The 17867-nt window shown below is 40.6% G+C and overlaps 3 protein-coding genes across 4 annotated transcripts; 1 reads left to right on the plus strand and 2 right to left on the minus strand.

The window, feature by feature from the left end:
* Window positions 1-69: 69 nt before the first annotated feature.
* On the minus strand, window positions 70-2170 carry rtv (QVR superfamily protein rtv). Of its 2 annotated transcripts, none has more exons than XM_036821351.3 (2): window positions 2031-2170; window positions 70-571 (listed from the first exon to the last, which is right to left on the minus strand). In XM_036821351.3, exons 1-2 carry the CDS (start codon window positions 2035-2037, stop codon window positions 180-182), a joined length of 399 nt encoding a protein of 132 aa, XP_036677246.2. In that variant the 5' UTR covers window positions 2038-2170; the 3' UTR covers window positions 70-179. The 2 variants fall into 2 exon arrangements, with proteins under 2 accessions (XP_036677246.2, XP_016923032.2); XM_017067543.4 differs by lacking the exon at window positions 2031-2170 and adding an exon at window positions 1269-1442.
* Window positions 2100-13177, plus strand: Dlic (dynein light intermediate chain). Its single transcript, XM_017067730.4, has 8 exons — window positions 2100-2298; window positions 2685-2856; window positions 9460-9650; window positions 9723-10123; window positions 10224-10453; window positions 10521-10632; window positions 10696-10881; window positions 10944-13177. Exons 2-8 carry the CDS (start codon window positions 2765-2767, stop codon window positions 11211-11213), a joined length of 1482 nt encoding a protein of 493 aa, XP_016923219.1. The 5' UTR covers window positions 2100-2298; window positions 2685-2764; the 3' UTR covers window positions 11214-13177.
* LOC108004714 (armadillo repeat-containing protein 2) lies at window positions 4902-8185 on the minus strand. Its single transcript, XM_017067729.4, has 7 exons — window positions 7666-8185; window positions 7399-7597; window positions 7095-7232; window positions 6399-7024; window positions 6158-6341; window positions 5871-6101; window positions 4902-5815 (listed from the first exon to the last, which is right to left on the minus strand). Exons 1-7 carry the CDS (start codon window positions 8067-8069, stop codon window positions 5009-5011), a joined length of 2589 nt encoding a protein of 862 aa, XP_016923218.2. The 5' UTR covers window positions 8070-8185; the 3' UTR covers window positions 4902-5008.
* Window positions 13178-17867: the final 4690 nt, after the last annotated feature.

Here is a 17867-nt window from a genome sequence, read left to right on the forward strand (position 1 = left end):
TAACATTTTAATATTGACAAAAATCTTTTTAAATATCACATTAAATCTAAGCCAGTGAAATAAAAACCATTTTAAATATTAACAAAAAGGTTTGTATTTTAAAATTGTAGGTATTGCATTTCGTGTTGATGAGTATTAAAACATGTATATACATTGCAGGCTAAAAGCACAGAAACAGTCTAGGCCCGGAGCCACTGACGCAGCACCGGGAACAGGGGAAGGATCAGGAGCAGGAGCATCGGAGGTGAACTGGACCAGCTCCGCGTGCCGTTGCACAGATCGCCCTGGCAGAAGCACATGTAGACCTTCTTGTAGTTGTAGATGGTGTCCGCACAGCGGTCCATGTTGTCATCCGGACCACGCTGCACGCACATCCGCTGGATGGCAAGGTCGTAGTCGTCGATGGCGTAGGTGCCGCCGCCCTCGATAACCTTGCCGCACCAGCCACTGGCGCAGGGAATGGCCGCCACGCCGGGCTCCTGCTCCACATCCGTCGCATTGAAGGTGAACGGATCCTTGCAGCTGCCCAGTTCACCGCGGGATCGGCACTGGTAGCAGCGACGCAGGAGGCCTGCAAAAGCGGATAATTATTAAATATAGTTCTATAAAAATGTTTAACAAGCCCAAAAATTTTACTTTGTGTTGGTTTTTTGGGGGATAATACAAGACGATCTGTACGATATGGTAATTTTTAAATAATACAAAAAACCCCAACAAAAATTGATTTAAAAATACTTAAACAAATGTTAAAACAACTATGCAACTATTAAAAATGTTTTTTATTTAAATGGTACCTTTTTTCCTGCTCAATTTATTTAATTGCTTAACTTCAAAACTGTAATTATCAATGAAAGTAATGTGAAAGCATTATACTATTTCAACATTTTATAAAGCACCCACAATTGGCAAAATAAAATATGTTATTTATATAGTTTCATAATATTGTTAATTAATAATTTTAGGTAATATAACTTATCCTATTAATTTTACAGTGAGTCATTTATGTTTTAAATTATTTAAAAAGACAATTATATACAGTACTGCTAAAAATGTCAATGGAATATAAGAAATATATTATATATTAACAATATAAGTTCAAAATGCTGCATATTTGAAAGGAAAATAATTAAATTTATAGACATTTTAACGGTTTTATTGTGCTAACTAGTTTTTGGCCGTTTTCCCCATGTGAAAATCCAATTGGAACACGCACACAATTACAACTCATACAACAGAAACAAAAGACTTCAACGGGAACATGAACTCACCATCGATTTGGACCAAACTTATGAAGAAAATCACAGCCAAGAAAAGGCTAATGGATTGCATTGTCCCGACTCTAAATTCCTTTCTCTTATATTTATTATATACAAAACACTTAGTAGTAAAATATATAAATGTTAAGATCAAGGCAGACCGTAAATAAAATACTGTAATATAGTGTTACCAGGCGCGGAAACTTTACGTGCACCGAAAATGTGTGAAAGTTATTTGGTGAAAGATATGATTTCTTTAATTATAAAAATAATATGACAACTTAAAATAAAAAGAAAATTTAAAAAGGGGAAATAAACAAGTGGGTTTTTTTTTGCATTTACCAAAACAACATGGTCACTGATCATTTATATTTATTTATTTAATAATTTGATCTATTTTTTCACAGTTTTTGGAGCGAAAACTTTTTTTAACCGTATCATGATAACAATTTAGATGGCTCATTAGGAAACGGTTTACTCGTCTTAGTATTTATATTTGAACATTTTTACAGTATTACACACTTTTTTACATTGTTAAAGAAAAAAAATTATTGGAAACATAAAAATTTCTGAAACTTTATGGGAATTCCAAGTGGTTATAATGGCATAATGCCAAATAGAACAACAAAGTTAATCCCTACTGTAAATTTGGTTGACGCCCACTTCGCATTTTGGAATGTTTCTGTTATATGTCTGGTATTATTATGGTATATACCAAAAAATTGCTTATAAATACGCGGGTTGTGTCACAACTAACTTAGCGGTGTCACCTACCTGCCATTTTAGTGAGACCGTTTTAATTTCGTTTTGGTATCGTTATCGATAACTTATCGTATATTCATCGACTCCTGTTCCAGCTCTAGTTCGTCGTACAAAATATTTTTTCCGCTGCGAAAAACTCATTTTCCTCGCTCACCCGTCGATATTTTTTTGTTATTTTCCGTCGGCCACAATTGGAGCGATCGAAAGGAGGCCCAGCGGACGTGCGTGAAAATCCAGGGCCGCGAGTTTTCACCGGAGAGCGAAGAGCGTGAGAAACTGCGTACGTACGAAAAGAAAAAAGTGGGCAGCCAAAAACGAAGAAAGAAATATAGAGAGAGAGAGAAGAGAAGAGGAAATTTTGCGAATTTGTCAGCAGCTGTGCGTCGTAACTAAAGCAACAAAAAGCCAGAAAGATAGACAGAGAGAAAGAGAGGGCGCAGTGAGAGAGCGGTGACGAATGCACAGGGAAACACACAAAAAAAAAGTGTGCAGCCTTGCAGCGCCATAAACAAATAAAGTAAAATTATTTAAATAGACTGCAAAATCATATGCAGCCGACACCTGGCAGCCATCTCGCTCTGTCGCGCATGTGTTTGTTTTTGTTTGCCAACTGTTTCTCATCTCCCTTCTCCCTCCCTCTCTCTCTCTCTTTCTCTCCTCTCGCAGCGCCAGCACATCCCGATTCCCAATTGGACCCGAGCAGGAGAGCGTTCCAATAGGAGAACTGCAGCAGCAACAACAACAACATGGCACTGGACAGTGGGACGCAAACGAATGCCCTGACATCATCCTTTACCACCAAGAAAAAGGATGCGGCCGCGGAAAAGGAGAACTTATGGTGAGTGCAGTCGCAACCCCAAGAAATATTGCCAAAAGTGGTACCCAAAAAAATGGGGTTCCCAAAAACCCCAAGCAATTGAATCCCAAAAAGGGTCCCCAAAATATAGCTTTATATGGTAGAAACAAAATCACACAAGACAAAGGTCCTTTATAAAGCCCGGTTTCTTAAAGTCGCTTGCCTTTTTTAAGATCTATACAAAAAACTAGCTAGTCTTTGCATTATAATCCCATTTTTAAGCGTTGACTTTCCAAAAACATTAGTTTGTCGTCTTAGACTGTAATGAAACTATTTATACCTAGTTACCAGTCAAGAAAATATTTATTTATCTATCACCCAGTTATAATAGATATAGATTTACTTGGCTGTTAAAAAGGTAGACCGTAAGGTCAAGCAAATATAGAACTCCAAACAATATAAACTCAAGAACGTATCAAAACAACCCACCTTTTAAAACTAAAATGTATCAATTCCTAGAGATTCAAGAAGGGGAACATTGGGAAAGGTTCCTGTAGAAGAAAACCTATAAATTTAATTTATTAGAGCGGAATCCAATAAATTACCCAAATAGCCGCTAAACATTATTGAGAACACCTTAAAAAATGCAAATTATAAGGTAATTAGACCACAAAAAAGAGCATAAGATAAACAAAAATTAAACCCATAAGAGAGGACGCTCATTTTTCTCTTTTTTGTTGATAACTTTCTTTGGATGACGTTTGCTAGCTGAATTTTTGCCACCACTATTATCTTTATTTTTGCCCGTTGGTAACTGATGTTCTTTAATATTTTACCATCGTTAGTTTCCCTGAAAAAGTGTGAAAGCCGGCTACTTCTAACTTTTTTTTTGCTCAGGCCAAAAAACCAGCTGATTTCATGGGCATGTTGTAATTTTTTTTTCTACCCATATTACTCTACTTAACCTCAAATGATTAACCAAAGGTTTGAAATCATTTTGTTATAAACAAAATGCGTAGATAAATAATATTACAAAAACAAGGAAAAGAGAATGAAGAAAACGAGAGCTAAAGACGCCCAGAAAGAAAAACAGAGAGGAAAATAGAGGGAGAGAGGGCGAAAAAGAGCAACAATGTGCGGGGATGATTCATAAATTCACCAAACAAAAAAAAACAAATCGAGGGCAGCGCTTACCTTTTCGCTTTATCAATTTTTCTATACTCATACTTATAAATAAAACCCAGCTTAATGGGCTGCCCGCCAATAAGACTGATTCCAATTGGAACCCAAACTTGGCTTTAAGACCTGCGTGTATTGGTTTCCGCCGGTGTGCGTGTGTGTGTAAGTGTGAGTGCGAACGATGTTGTCATCACTTGAATATGTCGTTTGGTTTAAACTGCACTGGCCAACATAATCGGGGAAAAGCCCATGCAAAAGAAAAAAAGCTGTTCTCTAAAGTATATTTTTGTTATGTGAAATTATCTTTATCATAGCTAGGGATTATAGGAATATTTTTACTGAACATTAAACAAATGTGTAAATCTGAAAATTTGAAATATTACATCCTGTAAATGAGATAAATATCACTGAAACACGACGTTAGGATTAAATAGAGATATTTTAGAGAATTAGGTAAAAGCGGAGTGAAGTCGCACCTGAAAAATAATAGCTTTTTTCTGCAAAACAATGTTAATACCTGAAAGGCGTATTCGGTTTCACAAATGTTTTTCTTAGCTTGTGCATTTGCTGTTTAAAATCATATTTCAATTTTACGTAACTGAGCTCAAAAAAGAATATGTACATATATGCAAACACTCTAGCCAAAAGGTATCAGATTTCTTTTCGTTTTAAGTATTTTGAGCAGACCCAGTTCATCTGTCCTAGTCTTCAATGAAAGGCAAAGTTTGTAGTTTAGTGCTTTTAGACCCCAGCAACTTGTTCGGAAATACAGTTCCTCTTCCAAAAGAAATCGTCATCATTGTTTATGTTTTACAAAACGATATATTGATAAGTACTAATATTTAAGCCATTTAAATATTAGTACTTTATATCCCCATTCAAAACTCCAATTCAAGCAATTAGAAGAGTATTTTGAAACATTTTTAATTGGCTCTGATTATTTGGTTAAAGATATTTATCGAATAATAGTTAGATAAACACATAGAAATTCTATAAACTATCAAACGAACTGTTACTACATTTCCTCAATGAAAACGTCCTTATCATCTTCATTATCGACGTGCGGGGACGTCTGCGATTGCTGTTGCCTATCGAAATTGTTTTGGATGCGTTCCAGCAAATCGGTGGCCACCAGGGCAAAGTCCTCCCACAGAGCATCGTGGGCTTCCGGATCTGTTTCCGCATCTGCATCCACATCATCCTGTTCTCTCTCGGGATCGTCCTCATCGTTATCGCCGGGCAGTAATCGATCCTCATCGAGATAATCGGCCAGTAAATCGCTTACTTCGTCGAGTATATTGCCGCTCTGACAGAGATTAGCCGCACACTGTCCATCGATGAGGAGATTCCAAAGGGCCTGGCAAACGATGTTGGCCAGGAACCAATCCTCCTGCTCCAGGGCTCCACGCAGCAGTAGAGACAGCAGTTCCGCTCCTCGGAGTTGCAGAAAAGGTCCTCGCTGTTCGCCATCGCCAAGGAGATTGACCAGGACCCCAATGGCACAGGTGCGCAGTTCGTAATCCTGGCCAGCTGCTTGCTTTGTAAGCTGTTGCACCATCAATGGCAAACCTCCGGCTGCACAAAAACATCGACGTGCCCGCTCGTTCCTTGTCAGATTGCCCAGCACCCGGGCCAACTCCACTTTGGTCACCGAAGTCTGACAGTTGCTTAAAACCTTCGCCAACGAGGCGGACAAGTCATCGATCAGACTCTGAAGGGATCCCTCAGCCAGTGGATGCACAACCGCCTGTTTGTCCTGATAGAAGCACAGATTGTGCAGGGCTCCCAATGTGGCGTGCAGCAGCTCCTGTTGCTCCGCCGTCTGAACAATGAAAGCAACATCAATTTCTGGCCAGGACTGGGCTTTAACAACTCACCTTCTTCTGGGCCAACTCTGCGCTGGTTTTGCTTAAAAGCTGCAGCAGCACGGCGCCCAAGGAACGTACATTTCCCAAGCCAGCGCCCACCTCGGGATTCACACTCATGTTGGCCACCACTCGTATCAACTTGATTTGGGCATCCAAAAGAGCCACACTGGTGGATGAGCGTTCGTTAAGCTGCTCCAGGACATTCAAAAGATACTCCATGGCCACATCGTTTTGAAAGTACTGAAGATATATTAATAGTTTGTTTTATTACGTTTTATAGTTATAAAATAACTCACCTGTATGCGCGCTGATTCGTGTTTGGCCAGTATATTGCCCAGCATGTAGCCCAGACGACTCAGCACCGCCAGGAGACGCTCACTACATTGAACACCACCGGCACAAGATGGACCCAGGAGCAGGCCAATCCTGGCGGCATAGTTGTGCAGCGTTTCACAGCAATCGGAGTCCTCGGAAAGAACGCTGCCAGAGATAGATCCTAATTAAAAACTCATTTAATATGGATATAACTAAACCCACCTCAGAGTGCGCACCACATTGGCCTGAACCTCCAGTTCGCCCATGGAAACTTCGGCTGCCCGGATGAGATGTGGACAGGCCAGTTGCAATTGGAGCTGCAAGCGCTGCTGCTGCTGGGAAACATCCGCCAGAGCTCTCATGGCAGCCGACAATTGATAGAGAGTGTGAAGCGGCGGACCCTGAAGCCGTTTGGTGGCCCCCGCCTCGTTCAGCATCTGCAGGTGCAGAATCATCAGCTCCACGGCACCGTGACGAGCCAGGCGGGATACCAACGTTTGCTGGCCCGTCAATTTCCTGGGACAGATGCCAGCCGATATGGCCGACAGAGCAGGAGGCATTAAAGCAGGAATGGGCAGCGAATGACTTTCGCCAGAGCTCTCCAAACCAATCCAGTTGCGGTTGAGGGCATCATCGCGCTCCTGGGCACTGCTGGCGGTCAGGAAACGGATGCAACCATAGGCATAAATGCAAGCCTCCGGCTCGTCCAGGGGCGAGGCGTGTCCCAGGCCATCGATGAGCAATTCCAGCACATCGTGTTCGTGGAAAAGGGCATCATGTTGCTCGTGCCTGGCCACCTTGAAGATCAGCTTGCAGGCACCCGTGAGATTACTGCCCGTTACCCTAAGCTAAAAAGAGTTGGAAAAAGGGATATTAACAAGGATAATCAGAAGGAGGATATATTAAACGATGACTCACAGCCAAAACCACACGAGCCACAGCCAAAAGAACACGTGGGGAACTGCATTCCACCAATCCATAAAGTCCTCCTAGTATGAAGCCACGCTTAAAGCTGCGCTCCTGCTTTCTCACGCGCGTGTAAAGCTCCTGGAGGATCTGTAATAAGGCAAATTACGATAATTACAGGCCTGATTTGTATGAAGCAGATGTTTTGGAAGGCACCCTGATATAATATTAATAACTCTTGACCAAAATGGTGAAATACAGATGGGGAACACTCGATGGAAACCCTCAAAAACCCAGGGAAATTCCCATTACTTGCCGCATTTATGTGCTGGACTGTCTCATCGCTGCAATCCTTGAGACCACGGTGCTGCTTAAGCAGTTCAATCAGGGTTTCTGTGCTGGACTGGCAGAGTAGAGCTCCATTTCTGGTGGGCATGGGCGTGGCGGGTCCAGAACCAGATAAAGCCGGCAACTGGCGGGGCGTGGATGGTTTCTCGTTCTGCAGATACCGCATGCTTTGTGCAAAGAAGAAAGAAAATTAACTTGAAAAGCTATTGCATAGATTCCTCCAAGGGTAACCTACGAAAAAGCACTTGGTGGCCTGCCAGCCAGGGCAACTTTGCCATACAAAACCCTTCCGGATTCGCGTGGCGTGATTGGTCGTCGGGTGCTGACCAAACGGGCACCGCCGGTGGCCATCAAAGGAACCGCGCCCACCGACTCGCCCAGGAACATCTTGGCCTCGCTAATCAGTTCCGCCGATGTCTTGCGCCTGCCCATTCCACTGGAGCCACTGGAAGCCAGTCCCAGTTTGTTCAGATTCTGATCGCTGGCATTTTGATGGTGGCGCATCTGGTGGTGGTGCCTCGCCTGCTGCTGCTGCAACTGCCTGTCTGGTTTCTCCGATTCCGGCTGCTTGGCCCTATCCGCCGGAATCTCTTGAGGACGCGTCTCGCTGCGCGAACGTCGCCTCAAAAGCAAGCTCATTTTGAAGCTTACTAATGGTCAATGGTGGTACGTTCTAGTTTTAAACGAAAAAAAATATGAAAACTACGCAGCTGTGAACCAACGCAACCAATAGTTCTGAACGGACTCCTCGATGGCAGCGAAGAGTTTGCCTGGAAAATTTAGCTTTCGTTTGGCTTTTTCGCGTGCACCATGCCAACGGGGAACCACACCTCCTCCACCTTCTTCTCCACCTCCGACTCCACCCCTTTGAAGGAGTCCACGAAGCACCCGCCAGGCGACTAGCCACCACCAAAGGGAGAACGTTAAATCGTTCGTTTACCGCACAGTGGGGCGCAGGTGGATATTCCATCGAAGTGGGTCAACGCAAAATTACGGAGAACGATGCGGAATTTGGAAGGGTATTTTAGGGGAATTAAAGGTATAGAAAGGAAAGGGAAGACTAGTAGATTTGATTAAATTAAAGCAGCTAGTTATTGCCTTATTATTTTTATAGATTAAATCAATCCTATAAAATGGTTTATAAAAAAGTACTTTTAAATAAAGTATAAAATAACAAAATGAACAAGGAAATATTAAGAAGAAAAGATTTTAGAAAGGGCAAAGGCAAAAAAAAGGACTAAACTATAAAATCCTGATGGGAACATCTTAAATATTAATCCGAAAAATATTAATACCAATCTATTAAGTTATATATTTTTGGTGTCCCGAACCAGTGTACCTTATTCATAGGCAAATTAGAAAGCGCTGCATTCAATAAAGGAACCGACCAAAACAAAACAATCGAAAAGTACTGGAAAAGTGCTCGGCAATCGATATTCCCCATAGTCCCATGGAGAAATCGGGAGATACGAGCGGCGAGTGCGGAGCAGCAGGACCTGTGGTCAATTTGCATGTCCTGGCAGGCGGGACAGGACATTCTGTCCGACAGAATAGTACGAGCACAAGTATTTCACTCCACATCAATTGAAAATTATTTAATTGGTCTAATTGAATTGCAGACATTGCTGCCACGTTTGTAAATCGCATGCAAACCATATCAAATATTGACGTAGTTCCTAAACACTAAAATTGAGCACGAACCGAAGGGCGGGGGAAATATAAGAGGCGTTTTTTTATATATGTATATAAGTGGAGTGTGGGGGTCCGCCAATTAACTTGATGGCGGAATGTTGCAAAAAGGGAAATGTGAATGAATGACGGAGCTCTGACCCAAATACGATTGCGCTGTGTAAGCGGAAAAGCCGTATAATGCGTAAAATTCGCACAGCTCCTAAAAGTCTGAAGATCATGGAAATAAGATTTAAGGCAGATTTTATATGCATATTGTACCTAAAGCTTTGTATCTTTATAAAACCTATTACTTTCAAATTTGATCTTGTTCTAATAAAGCACCTGTTTATTTTTCCAGGTCGGCGATATTGAATGAAGTACAAACACAGGGCAGCACAAAACTTCCATCAAACAAATCTGTACTAGTATTAGGCGACAATGCCACCGGAAAGACGACACTCATAGCCAAACTGCAGGGCGTCGAGGATCCAAAGAAGGGTTCCGGCCTGGAGTATGCCTACATCGATGTCAAGGACGAGTACAGAGACGGTGGGTGGATCAGTACTAGCATTTTATATTATTTGTACTTATTGTTTTATTTTTTTGAATGTACCCACACAGACATGACGCGTTTGGGCGTTTGGGTCCTGGACGGCGATCCAGGACACACAAACCTGCTACACTATGCGCTCAATGAAACGAACTATGCACACACCCTCGTCATCCTCACCGTTTCGATGACGCAGCCGTGGGGCTGGTTGGAGCAGCTGAATCACTGGATCAAGGTCCTGGGCCAGCACATCGAGAGCCTGCAGCTGGACGCCAAAGAGAAGGAGGCGGCCCGCCAGCGACTGGCCACCACGTGGCAGAGCTACTGCGAGGTGGGCGACGACCTGGATCCGGGCTCTCCGGTCAAGCGGACGATGCGCAACAACTCGATCGACGAGGATGACCTGCTGCCGCTGACGGAGGACGCACTAATTACAAATCTGGGCCTCGACATCGTTGTAGTGGTCACAAAGGTTGGTACCAGGCCGATCTCTTGGTCGACACAAATGAAACTACTGAGTACCGGAGATTGAAAATGCAATATAACACAACCGTTTTATTTTTCGCTTGCAGACGGACTACATGACCACACTGGAGAAGGAGTACGAGTATCGCGACGAGCACTTCGACTTCATCCAGCAGTGGATTCGTAACTTCTGCCTGCGGCATGGCACCTCGCTCTTTTACACGAGCGTCAAAGAAGACAAAAACTGTGATCTCCTCTACAAATATCTGACGCATCGAATTTATGGTCTACCATTCCGTACGCCAGCGCTAGTCGTTGAGAAGGATGCGGTACTCATGTGGGTCTCATTATGCTTTGTTTTAAAGTAAATGCCTGTATTATATTAATTTTATCATTGTTTCTAGTCCGGCTGGCTGGGATAGCCTGAAAAAGATTAGTATTTTGTACGAGAATATGCATGGAGTCAAGGCCGAGAATCCCTACACAGATATCATCAAATCGCCGCCAACTAGAAAGGTACGTTTATCTTCTCTTTTAGTGAATGCCTTGTTAAATGCTAAATTGTATTATTATCTCCAGGCGGTTTCCAATCGCGAGACAGAAGTGCAGACGGAGGACGAGCAGGCCTTTTTGGCTCGCCAGCAGGAGATCCTGAAGCAGGGCGACCAGGTGCGCGGTGAGTCGCCACTGCGATCGCAAGGAGTGGGCAGCAACAAGAGCGGACCCCGAACACCCGGCACCGCAGGACAGAGTTCACCCAAGAAGGTGGGTGTAATGAATAAGCTAAATAATACATCATTTCTAAAACCTATTTGCTTCATTTTCAGATTGATCCCAAGCTGACACCAGCCACACCCGGCGCCGAGGGCGTTCTGGCCAACTTCTTCAACTCGCTGCTGCACAAAAAGTCGGGCAGTCCGGCGAGTGGTGGTCCGGGCGGCGCTGGCAGTCCGGCGGGACCGGGTCGCACTGCCAACGGTACGGATGCCATGATGACGCCCGAAAAGATGGCCGTGCGCACGGATGCGGCTGCCGAACTGGATCGATTATCGCGCAGCGTGAAGAAGGAGATCGACATGTCGCAGAGTGAGTGTTGAGCCGCGTAGTCAACCAGCAACAGCAACAACAACACAGACACCACAGCAAAACACCAGCGGCAGCGGCGACAACCAGAACCAGAACAACATGAGAAAACATTATTTAAGCATCAAGTGAATAGGCAGAGACTCGTAGAGAACGCAGGACCAGTAGTGTTGAGAAGAGCCACGAAGAAAACCACAATTTGATACAGCTGTTAGATCATTTAATGGTCTGCAAGTTGTTGTGCAGGCTTTTATCAGTTTTTGGAGGCATAGTATTTAAAGAGGGAAACTGCAAAGGCATGCCAATATGAGCTCTATTAACAAAAATATCATGAAAGAAATCGAATTGTTTACCAAGAGAACTTTTGTAAATGATTTAAAGATTAGTAGACTTAAGACTCAAGCAAAGCCACTGGCAGGTTTCTAATATTTTTGGAAATACAAATTCCATTTTCCAGCGCCCCCAAAAACTGTCTAGGGCCTAGGGATTTCTCATAAACATTTCAAAACCTTCTGGAACTCATGTGATGAGTTCCATAACCACAAGTGATTCTTATTACGAGCCTCCTGCGGCATACTCAAAAAACGTTCGATAGGAAATGAAACAAAAAACAAAACGAAAACTAGAAATGAGAAATGATAAACATAATGATGAACATTCGCCACTTAATGGTTTAGCTTAGCGAAAGAGTTTTCTATTTGAAGAAAAGATCTACGAGGCCTATTGTACTCCTCCCTGCGCAGCTAATCCCGCTCTGCATGTGTTTAAAGGGTCCTGGCGATGGAGAGAGAGAGGATAATGATAAGGATAATGTGAAGTAGTTCTTTTTTTTTCGTTCGCGGGTCCACAAAGACACATTTGTATAATAAATTATTTAAAGCGCTGTAAAATGTAATTAACAAACGGCAGACAAATGAGAGATTCGAACAGTCCAATATTCCTGCAATGAGGATGGTATTCGCCTAGCTTGTATGTACTTTTTAATTATATTAATTAATTACACACCCTAACACACACACACTTGTGTTGATTCGGTAGGCGAAACGTTTATATTAGTATTTATGCCGGGAGAAATTACGAGTAGCTCCTTTGTCGTGTGTTCATTTTTTAGTTAACCCACGATTTGCGTTCTTTGCTTTTGTACACCAACCAACCAGCCAACGAAGACCCATTGTAATTAATTTTAAACCATAATTCCTAATCCCCTCGATTTTAATGTAGACCCCCCTCCCTATCCGCTCAAGAGGAGAGACAGCTGTGTGTCTCCATTTTAAAGCAAGTTTTTATTTAAGCCATTTTAATCGAGCGCGGACCACGAGCGAATGCATGTGTCTGAATCAAGAAAACAATCAAGAAATTAAGAAATCAAGAAATCAAGAAACCAAGAAACAGCAGAATCGCACCTCGCCCTCGGCCCAGGCGATTATTCTATTTTATTATGATTTATTCGAATCGAGAAGAAGCTTTCTTTTTGCCATATGTATTCCACCAAATGTATGTATGCTCTTCTCATCGGTAGATTTAATTTCTATAACTTTCCATATCCCCTCTATTTCTTTTCCTTTCTTTCTGTTCAACTCTTTGCCTCTCGCTCTTTGCCGTGTGTCGTCAGAAGCAGCCACAAACAATTTGATAAACAAGAATAATAAAACCGAAAAATTAAAAATGTGCTACAGAAACTATTTTTATGTATAAATACTAAATAATTATATGAAATATATTGTATAACATTATATATATATATATAAAAAAAACCAGAGCAAATTAAAAACATATTGTGCAAGCGAATTATTTAAACAAATTGAATCGGTATTTGAAAACTCCCAACAAAGAACAAAGCTAAAAAAATCACACAAAAATAAATTAATGTAAATTAAAACACAACAAAATTATAGGCATCAAATCAGCGTCAAAAACTGCAACAAAAAAGTAAAATAATTTAAATAAAATTTTCCAAAAACACAAAAAAATTAAATTACTTAATAACTTGTTTTATTTCCAAGGGGTATTATGTTTATTTAAAAATTTGGTTTTTCTATAATTTCAAAAACTTACCGGTTATTAATAACACCGAGTAGTTAGTGTTTACCAATAAAAATTGGGGCTATCTAAAAAATATTTGTATTCTCTTTTCTTGCAGAACTGAGAACCCTTTCTACGCAAACTAGTCTCACATGTATAGCTACCGCGATTAATCCTTTCCAAAAGTCTTCTTTCTATTGCAGGTTATATATGTGTTAGTTGGAACGAGATGGATCAGAAAACTATATCATATAGCTCCCATAGGAATATTCGGAAAAAGCTATAGAAATAATTCAAATTCAAAAACAACGAAGATTTTGATGTTATTTTATTTACTATGGGGTAAGTTAAAATATAGTTATACCCGTTACTCGTAGAGTAAAAGGGTATACTAGATTCGTCGGAAAGTATGTAACAGGCAGAAGGAAGCGTTTCCGACCCCATAAAGTACATATATTCTTGATCAGGATCACTAGCCGAGTCGATCTAGCCATGTCCGTCTGTCCGTCTGTCTGTCCGGATGAACGCTGAGATCTCGGAAACTATGAGAGCTAGGCTATTGAGATTTGGCGTACAGATTCCTGAGCTTCTTACGCAGCGCAAGTTTGTTTCAGTAGACTGCCACGCCCACTCTAACGCCCACAAACCGCCCAAAACTGTATCTCCTACAGTTTTGATGCTAGATAGAAAATTTTAACTGAAATGTATTGTTCTTATCAATACCTATCGATTGACCCAAAAAAAAGTTTGCCACGCCCACTTAAACGCCCACAAACCGCGAAAACCTGTGACGCCCACAATTTGCATGCTAGATAAATGTATTGGTGTCGTCAATACCTATCGATTGATCCAAAAATAAATTTGCCACGCCCACTCTAACGCCTATAACGCTTAAATCTGTCTACCGCCGGTAGGTGGCGCATTTTAATCTCGCTTTGCTGCTTGCATATCTCCATTTCTCTTTGGTCCCTTTAGCTGAGTAACGGGTATCTGATAGTCGAGGTACTCGACCATAGCGTTCTTCCTTGTTTTTAATTTTTTTTATGTAAAAATCTGATGACTATATAATTAAGCGGTCATAGGAACTATTGGTATATTTATATATGAATCTTCAGAATATACAGTTTTTGTGTAATGATTTTAATAGGTTAAAAAGATGGTTATATTAACTTCAGTTTGCCGAAGTTAGTTTCCTTTTTTGTTTTTGTTAATCCATTTCGGTTAATAGTTAACCCATGTGACACAAGGAAGCTTCTATTTTGATATGCGGGACTTTTATTAATGATGAGAGGCTCCTTTGACGATTATCGCAAAGAACGAGACCAACTGGCAATGCCCTCACAACATTGGTATTTTAATTTCGATAGTGATTCTCTAACACTCGATGTTTTACACTTTGCAAAAAATCATCCTGAATCTTTATAGGTTTAGTTCAATTTTATAAGAATATTTTTATTGGAACATACTTTTTTTAAGACTGTATCTTTTTTTTTATTGTAATAAGGGCTTAAGTTAAAACAGAATTTTATTATAGTTAGGTAAAAACCACTCAATAATTTTATACTTTACCATATTCTATAAATCAAAGATTCCTATCCTATCCATCTTAAGCAAAAAGGATGCCTAAGTTTCTACAATGCACAAACAAGCTTAAATATTTAATATTAATATTTATTTAACAACAATACATTCAGAACAATCTGTTATCAAAAAAAGTGTTTACCAGCTAACATGGGGGTGTGGTTCTTCCACTATCTATGCTAAAATGTAGTTCGATCGTTTTTATTTAGAAAAATGTTTTCAAATGAGATCTTTAGAAACCGGTTGGTAATGGGACAGTGGTTCTACCTTGCTTCCTAGATTGCCTAGAGGTTCCGGGGTCCTCTGATTGCTTTCTTTGAGTGCATGTGTCTTTCGAAGGATCCAAGGACCGAGAGGAACATCTGGCTGCTGGTTCCCCTCCCGCATCGCCGTGACGGCTCCAAGGATAACACTTTGCTTGACCTTTCTCCGTGTGTGTGAGAGCGCGTGATAAATGATGACGCCAGTCCACCCAACCCCCGGCCCCTTTTGGTCCTTTCGGTTACTTATTGTTTCAGCCCGCATCCTTTGTGCCCGGCGACAGTTTTGCCAAGTTTGCTTCTGTTTCTGCTACTGCCACAGCCTGCCACTCCCACTTATCCGCCGCCGCCCCTGGATTTCCCCTGGCACGTGCTCATTTTCCTTATTGCCCGGCCTGACTTAGCGCCTTTTCTGCCAGCCTCGATTTGGCTCAACAAAATATTGACATTGATTTTGATTTCCTTTTTGCGATTTGATAGCTTGCCCTCTGCACGTACTGTATACCATATATTACTACAAAGTAACAAAGGATTCAGCCGTACCATCTGCAAAGGGCCCTGGAACTCTTCAAGCTCAAAGATATTTCTTATATCGCAAATATATCAGTTTCGGTCTTTCGTGGGCGTTCAAAATGCTACACTGTACCATTTTAAACTAGGAAAGCCTTGTTTATATAAGTATATTCTGTGCATTATAATAATAAAATATGTTTCATATTTAAATTTTAATTTAAATATGTTAAATATGTTTCATTATTAAACTTTAATTGAAATATGTTTCATTATCGAACTGTGCCTTATAATAATAAAATATGTTTTATATTTAAATTTTAATTTAAATATGTTAAATATGTTTCAATTTAAATATGTTTCATTATGTTAAATGTTAAATTTCAATTTAAATATGTTTCATTATCAACAAAATAGTTTATGTATTCAATTTTTTAAGGAAAATCCATTTTCCATGTGATCAATTAAAAATGCACTCAATTTGTATTCGGCCTAAGTGCCTTCTGTAATTCTATTGTTCTTAGATGCGCATTCTATTTAAATTCGCCATTTGTTAAATTTCATTGCACTTTTTGCATTCTATATATCACTGACTTTTTTGTGATAGACAACGAATAAATTGGCAAATAATTTATGCACACACAGCGCAGCAACGGGGGAAAAAAACGCAAATCAAATTTAACACAATGAAATTAAGTTGAATTTTTCTTTTTGCTCTGTTCGATACAAATCTAATATTAATAAAGCACGCCCGATATGTCGGTTAATCGAACTAATTGTATTTGCATAAATTCACTCAGAAAAAAAGCGTAAATAAGTGATAAACAAAATGTGCATATATGTATCTTGTTTATATATCTTAACAGGCGGCTGATAAATTGCCGCTGGCATGAATTTATTATCATCGTTCACATCAATAATTAGACATATCTTGCTGACCATTCCGTTAAATTGGTAACTAATTAATCAACAATTTGCGGTTGATAAACATACGGGAATCTCATATCTAATTATAATAATACACAAGATTTATCCCGGCACGAACGAATCTTTCGAGTTTCTATAATGACAGCTTAATTAGAATTGGATTCGGAACTGGACGGGATGTGTAAATTGAGGAATCTCTAGAAGGCTGCGGCTTGTAAAACTTTTGACAGCTGGCGGCCTTGCGATGCCGTCAAAACAACTTTGATAAAAGAGGGCCAAAACAGACAAACAAAGAACGAGGCAAACAAATAAATGAGAGGGAGTACAAAAACTTATCAATCTTAAGTTTCGCAAATAATACAAATGGCATAATGAATGTGTAAGAAAAAAAAGGGGAGGGGGCTACCATGAAATACCACAGCAAGTTATTTTTATACCTACCCACCTCAAAGTTTTCTACAAATATTTTGGTCGTATCTTAAAAGTATTGTGTCTGCATACATCCCATACTTGTTGAAGTATTTCTACAAGAAGGTCAAAAAGCATAGCAAAGAAGCCTAGCTAGAAGCTTCGCAAAAGGCCTAGCAGAAAGTCCAGCGGAAAACCAGCAAAAGCGTAAAAAATGTTGCGGAAAAAATGTTTGATATAAGCCTCGCGAAAAAGGCCAGCAAAAATTCTGGAAAAAATGCTCTTCAAAATACTACCAAGAAGCCTAGAAAAAATCCTGTCAAAAAGCCTATCAAGAAGCCTTGCGAAAAAATGCTTATAAGAAAGTCAAACAAAAAGCTTAGGAAAACGCCTATTAAGGAGCTTCGCAAAAACCCTTCAAAAGCCAGGTAAAAACCTCTCAAAAAGCCCAGCAAGGCCCTAAGGAAGGGATGTTTTTACGGGGTACGGGATAAGGATAAAGTCACGTAGGTTAGTATTAATGACCCTGTAGTTCCGAAATTCATCAAAGACCCAATAGGTCAAGGCCATGGGCACTTTTTCCCGTCCAAAGGCCGAACAAATCGTTTTATTTTATTATTTGATGCGGTCATCTTTTGATTGAAGTCAATTGGAATTTGCAGACGAAGTTCATTGAGAACAGTGTTTACTTGGCTTTAATAGTCTTGGCCAAGGATGCTTCAGTGTCCTTGGAGCGAGTGCGGGTCCTGTTTTATGGTCTTCTGCTGCAGCTCCTTCGCATTTGTCTGACAAATTGAGTTTCCGGACGGACGCCAGCTCGGGAAAAGCGCAAATAAAATCAAGTGTGCATCCGGCAGCAAGAATTGCACAGGAAAATACATATTTCATTTAAATCAATTGAAAACAAAAGTTGACTTCATGACTTCTTAAATAAATCGACCGTGAAAGTATTCTTGTTAT

This window comes from Drosophila suzukii, chromosome X, assembly GCF_043229965.1.
Source record: "Drosophila suzukii chromosome X, CBGP_Dsuzu_IsoJpt1.0, whole genome shotgun sequence".
Taxonomy (NCBI): Eukaryota; Metazoa; Arthropoda; class Insecta; order Diptera; family Drosophilidae; genus Drosophila; species Drosophila suzukii.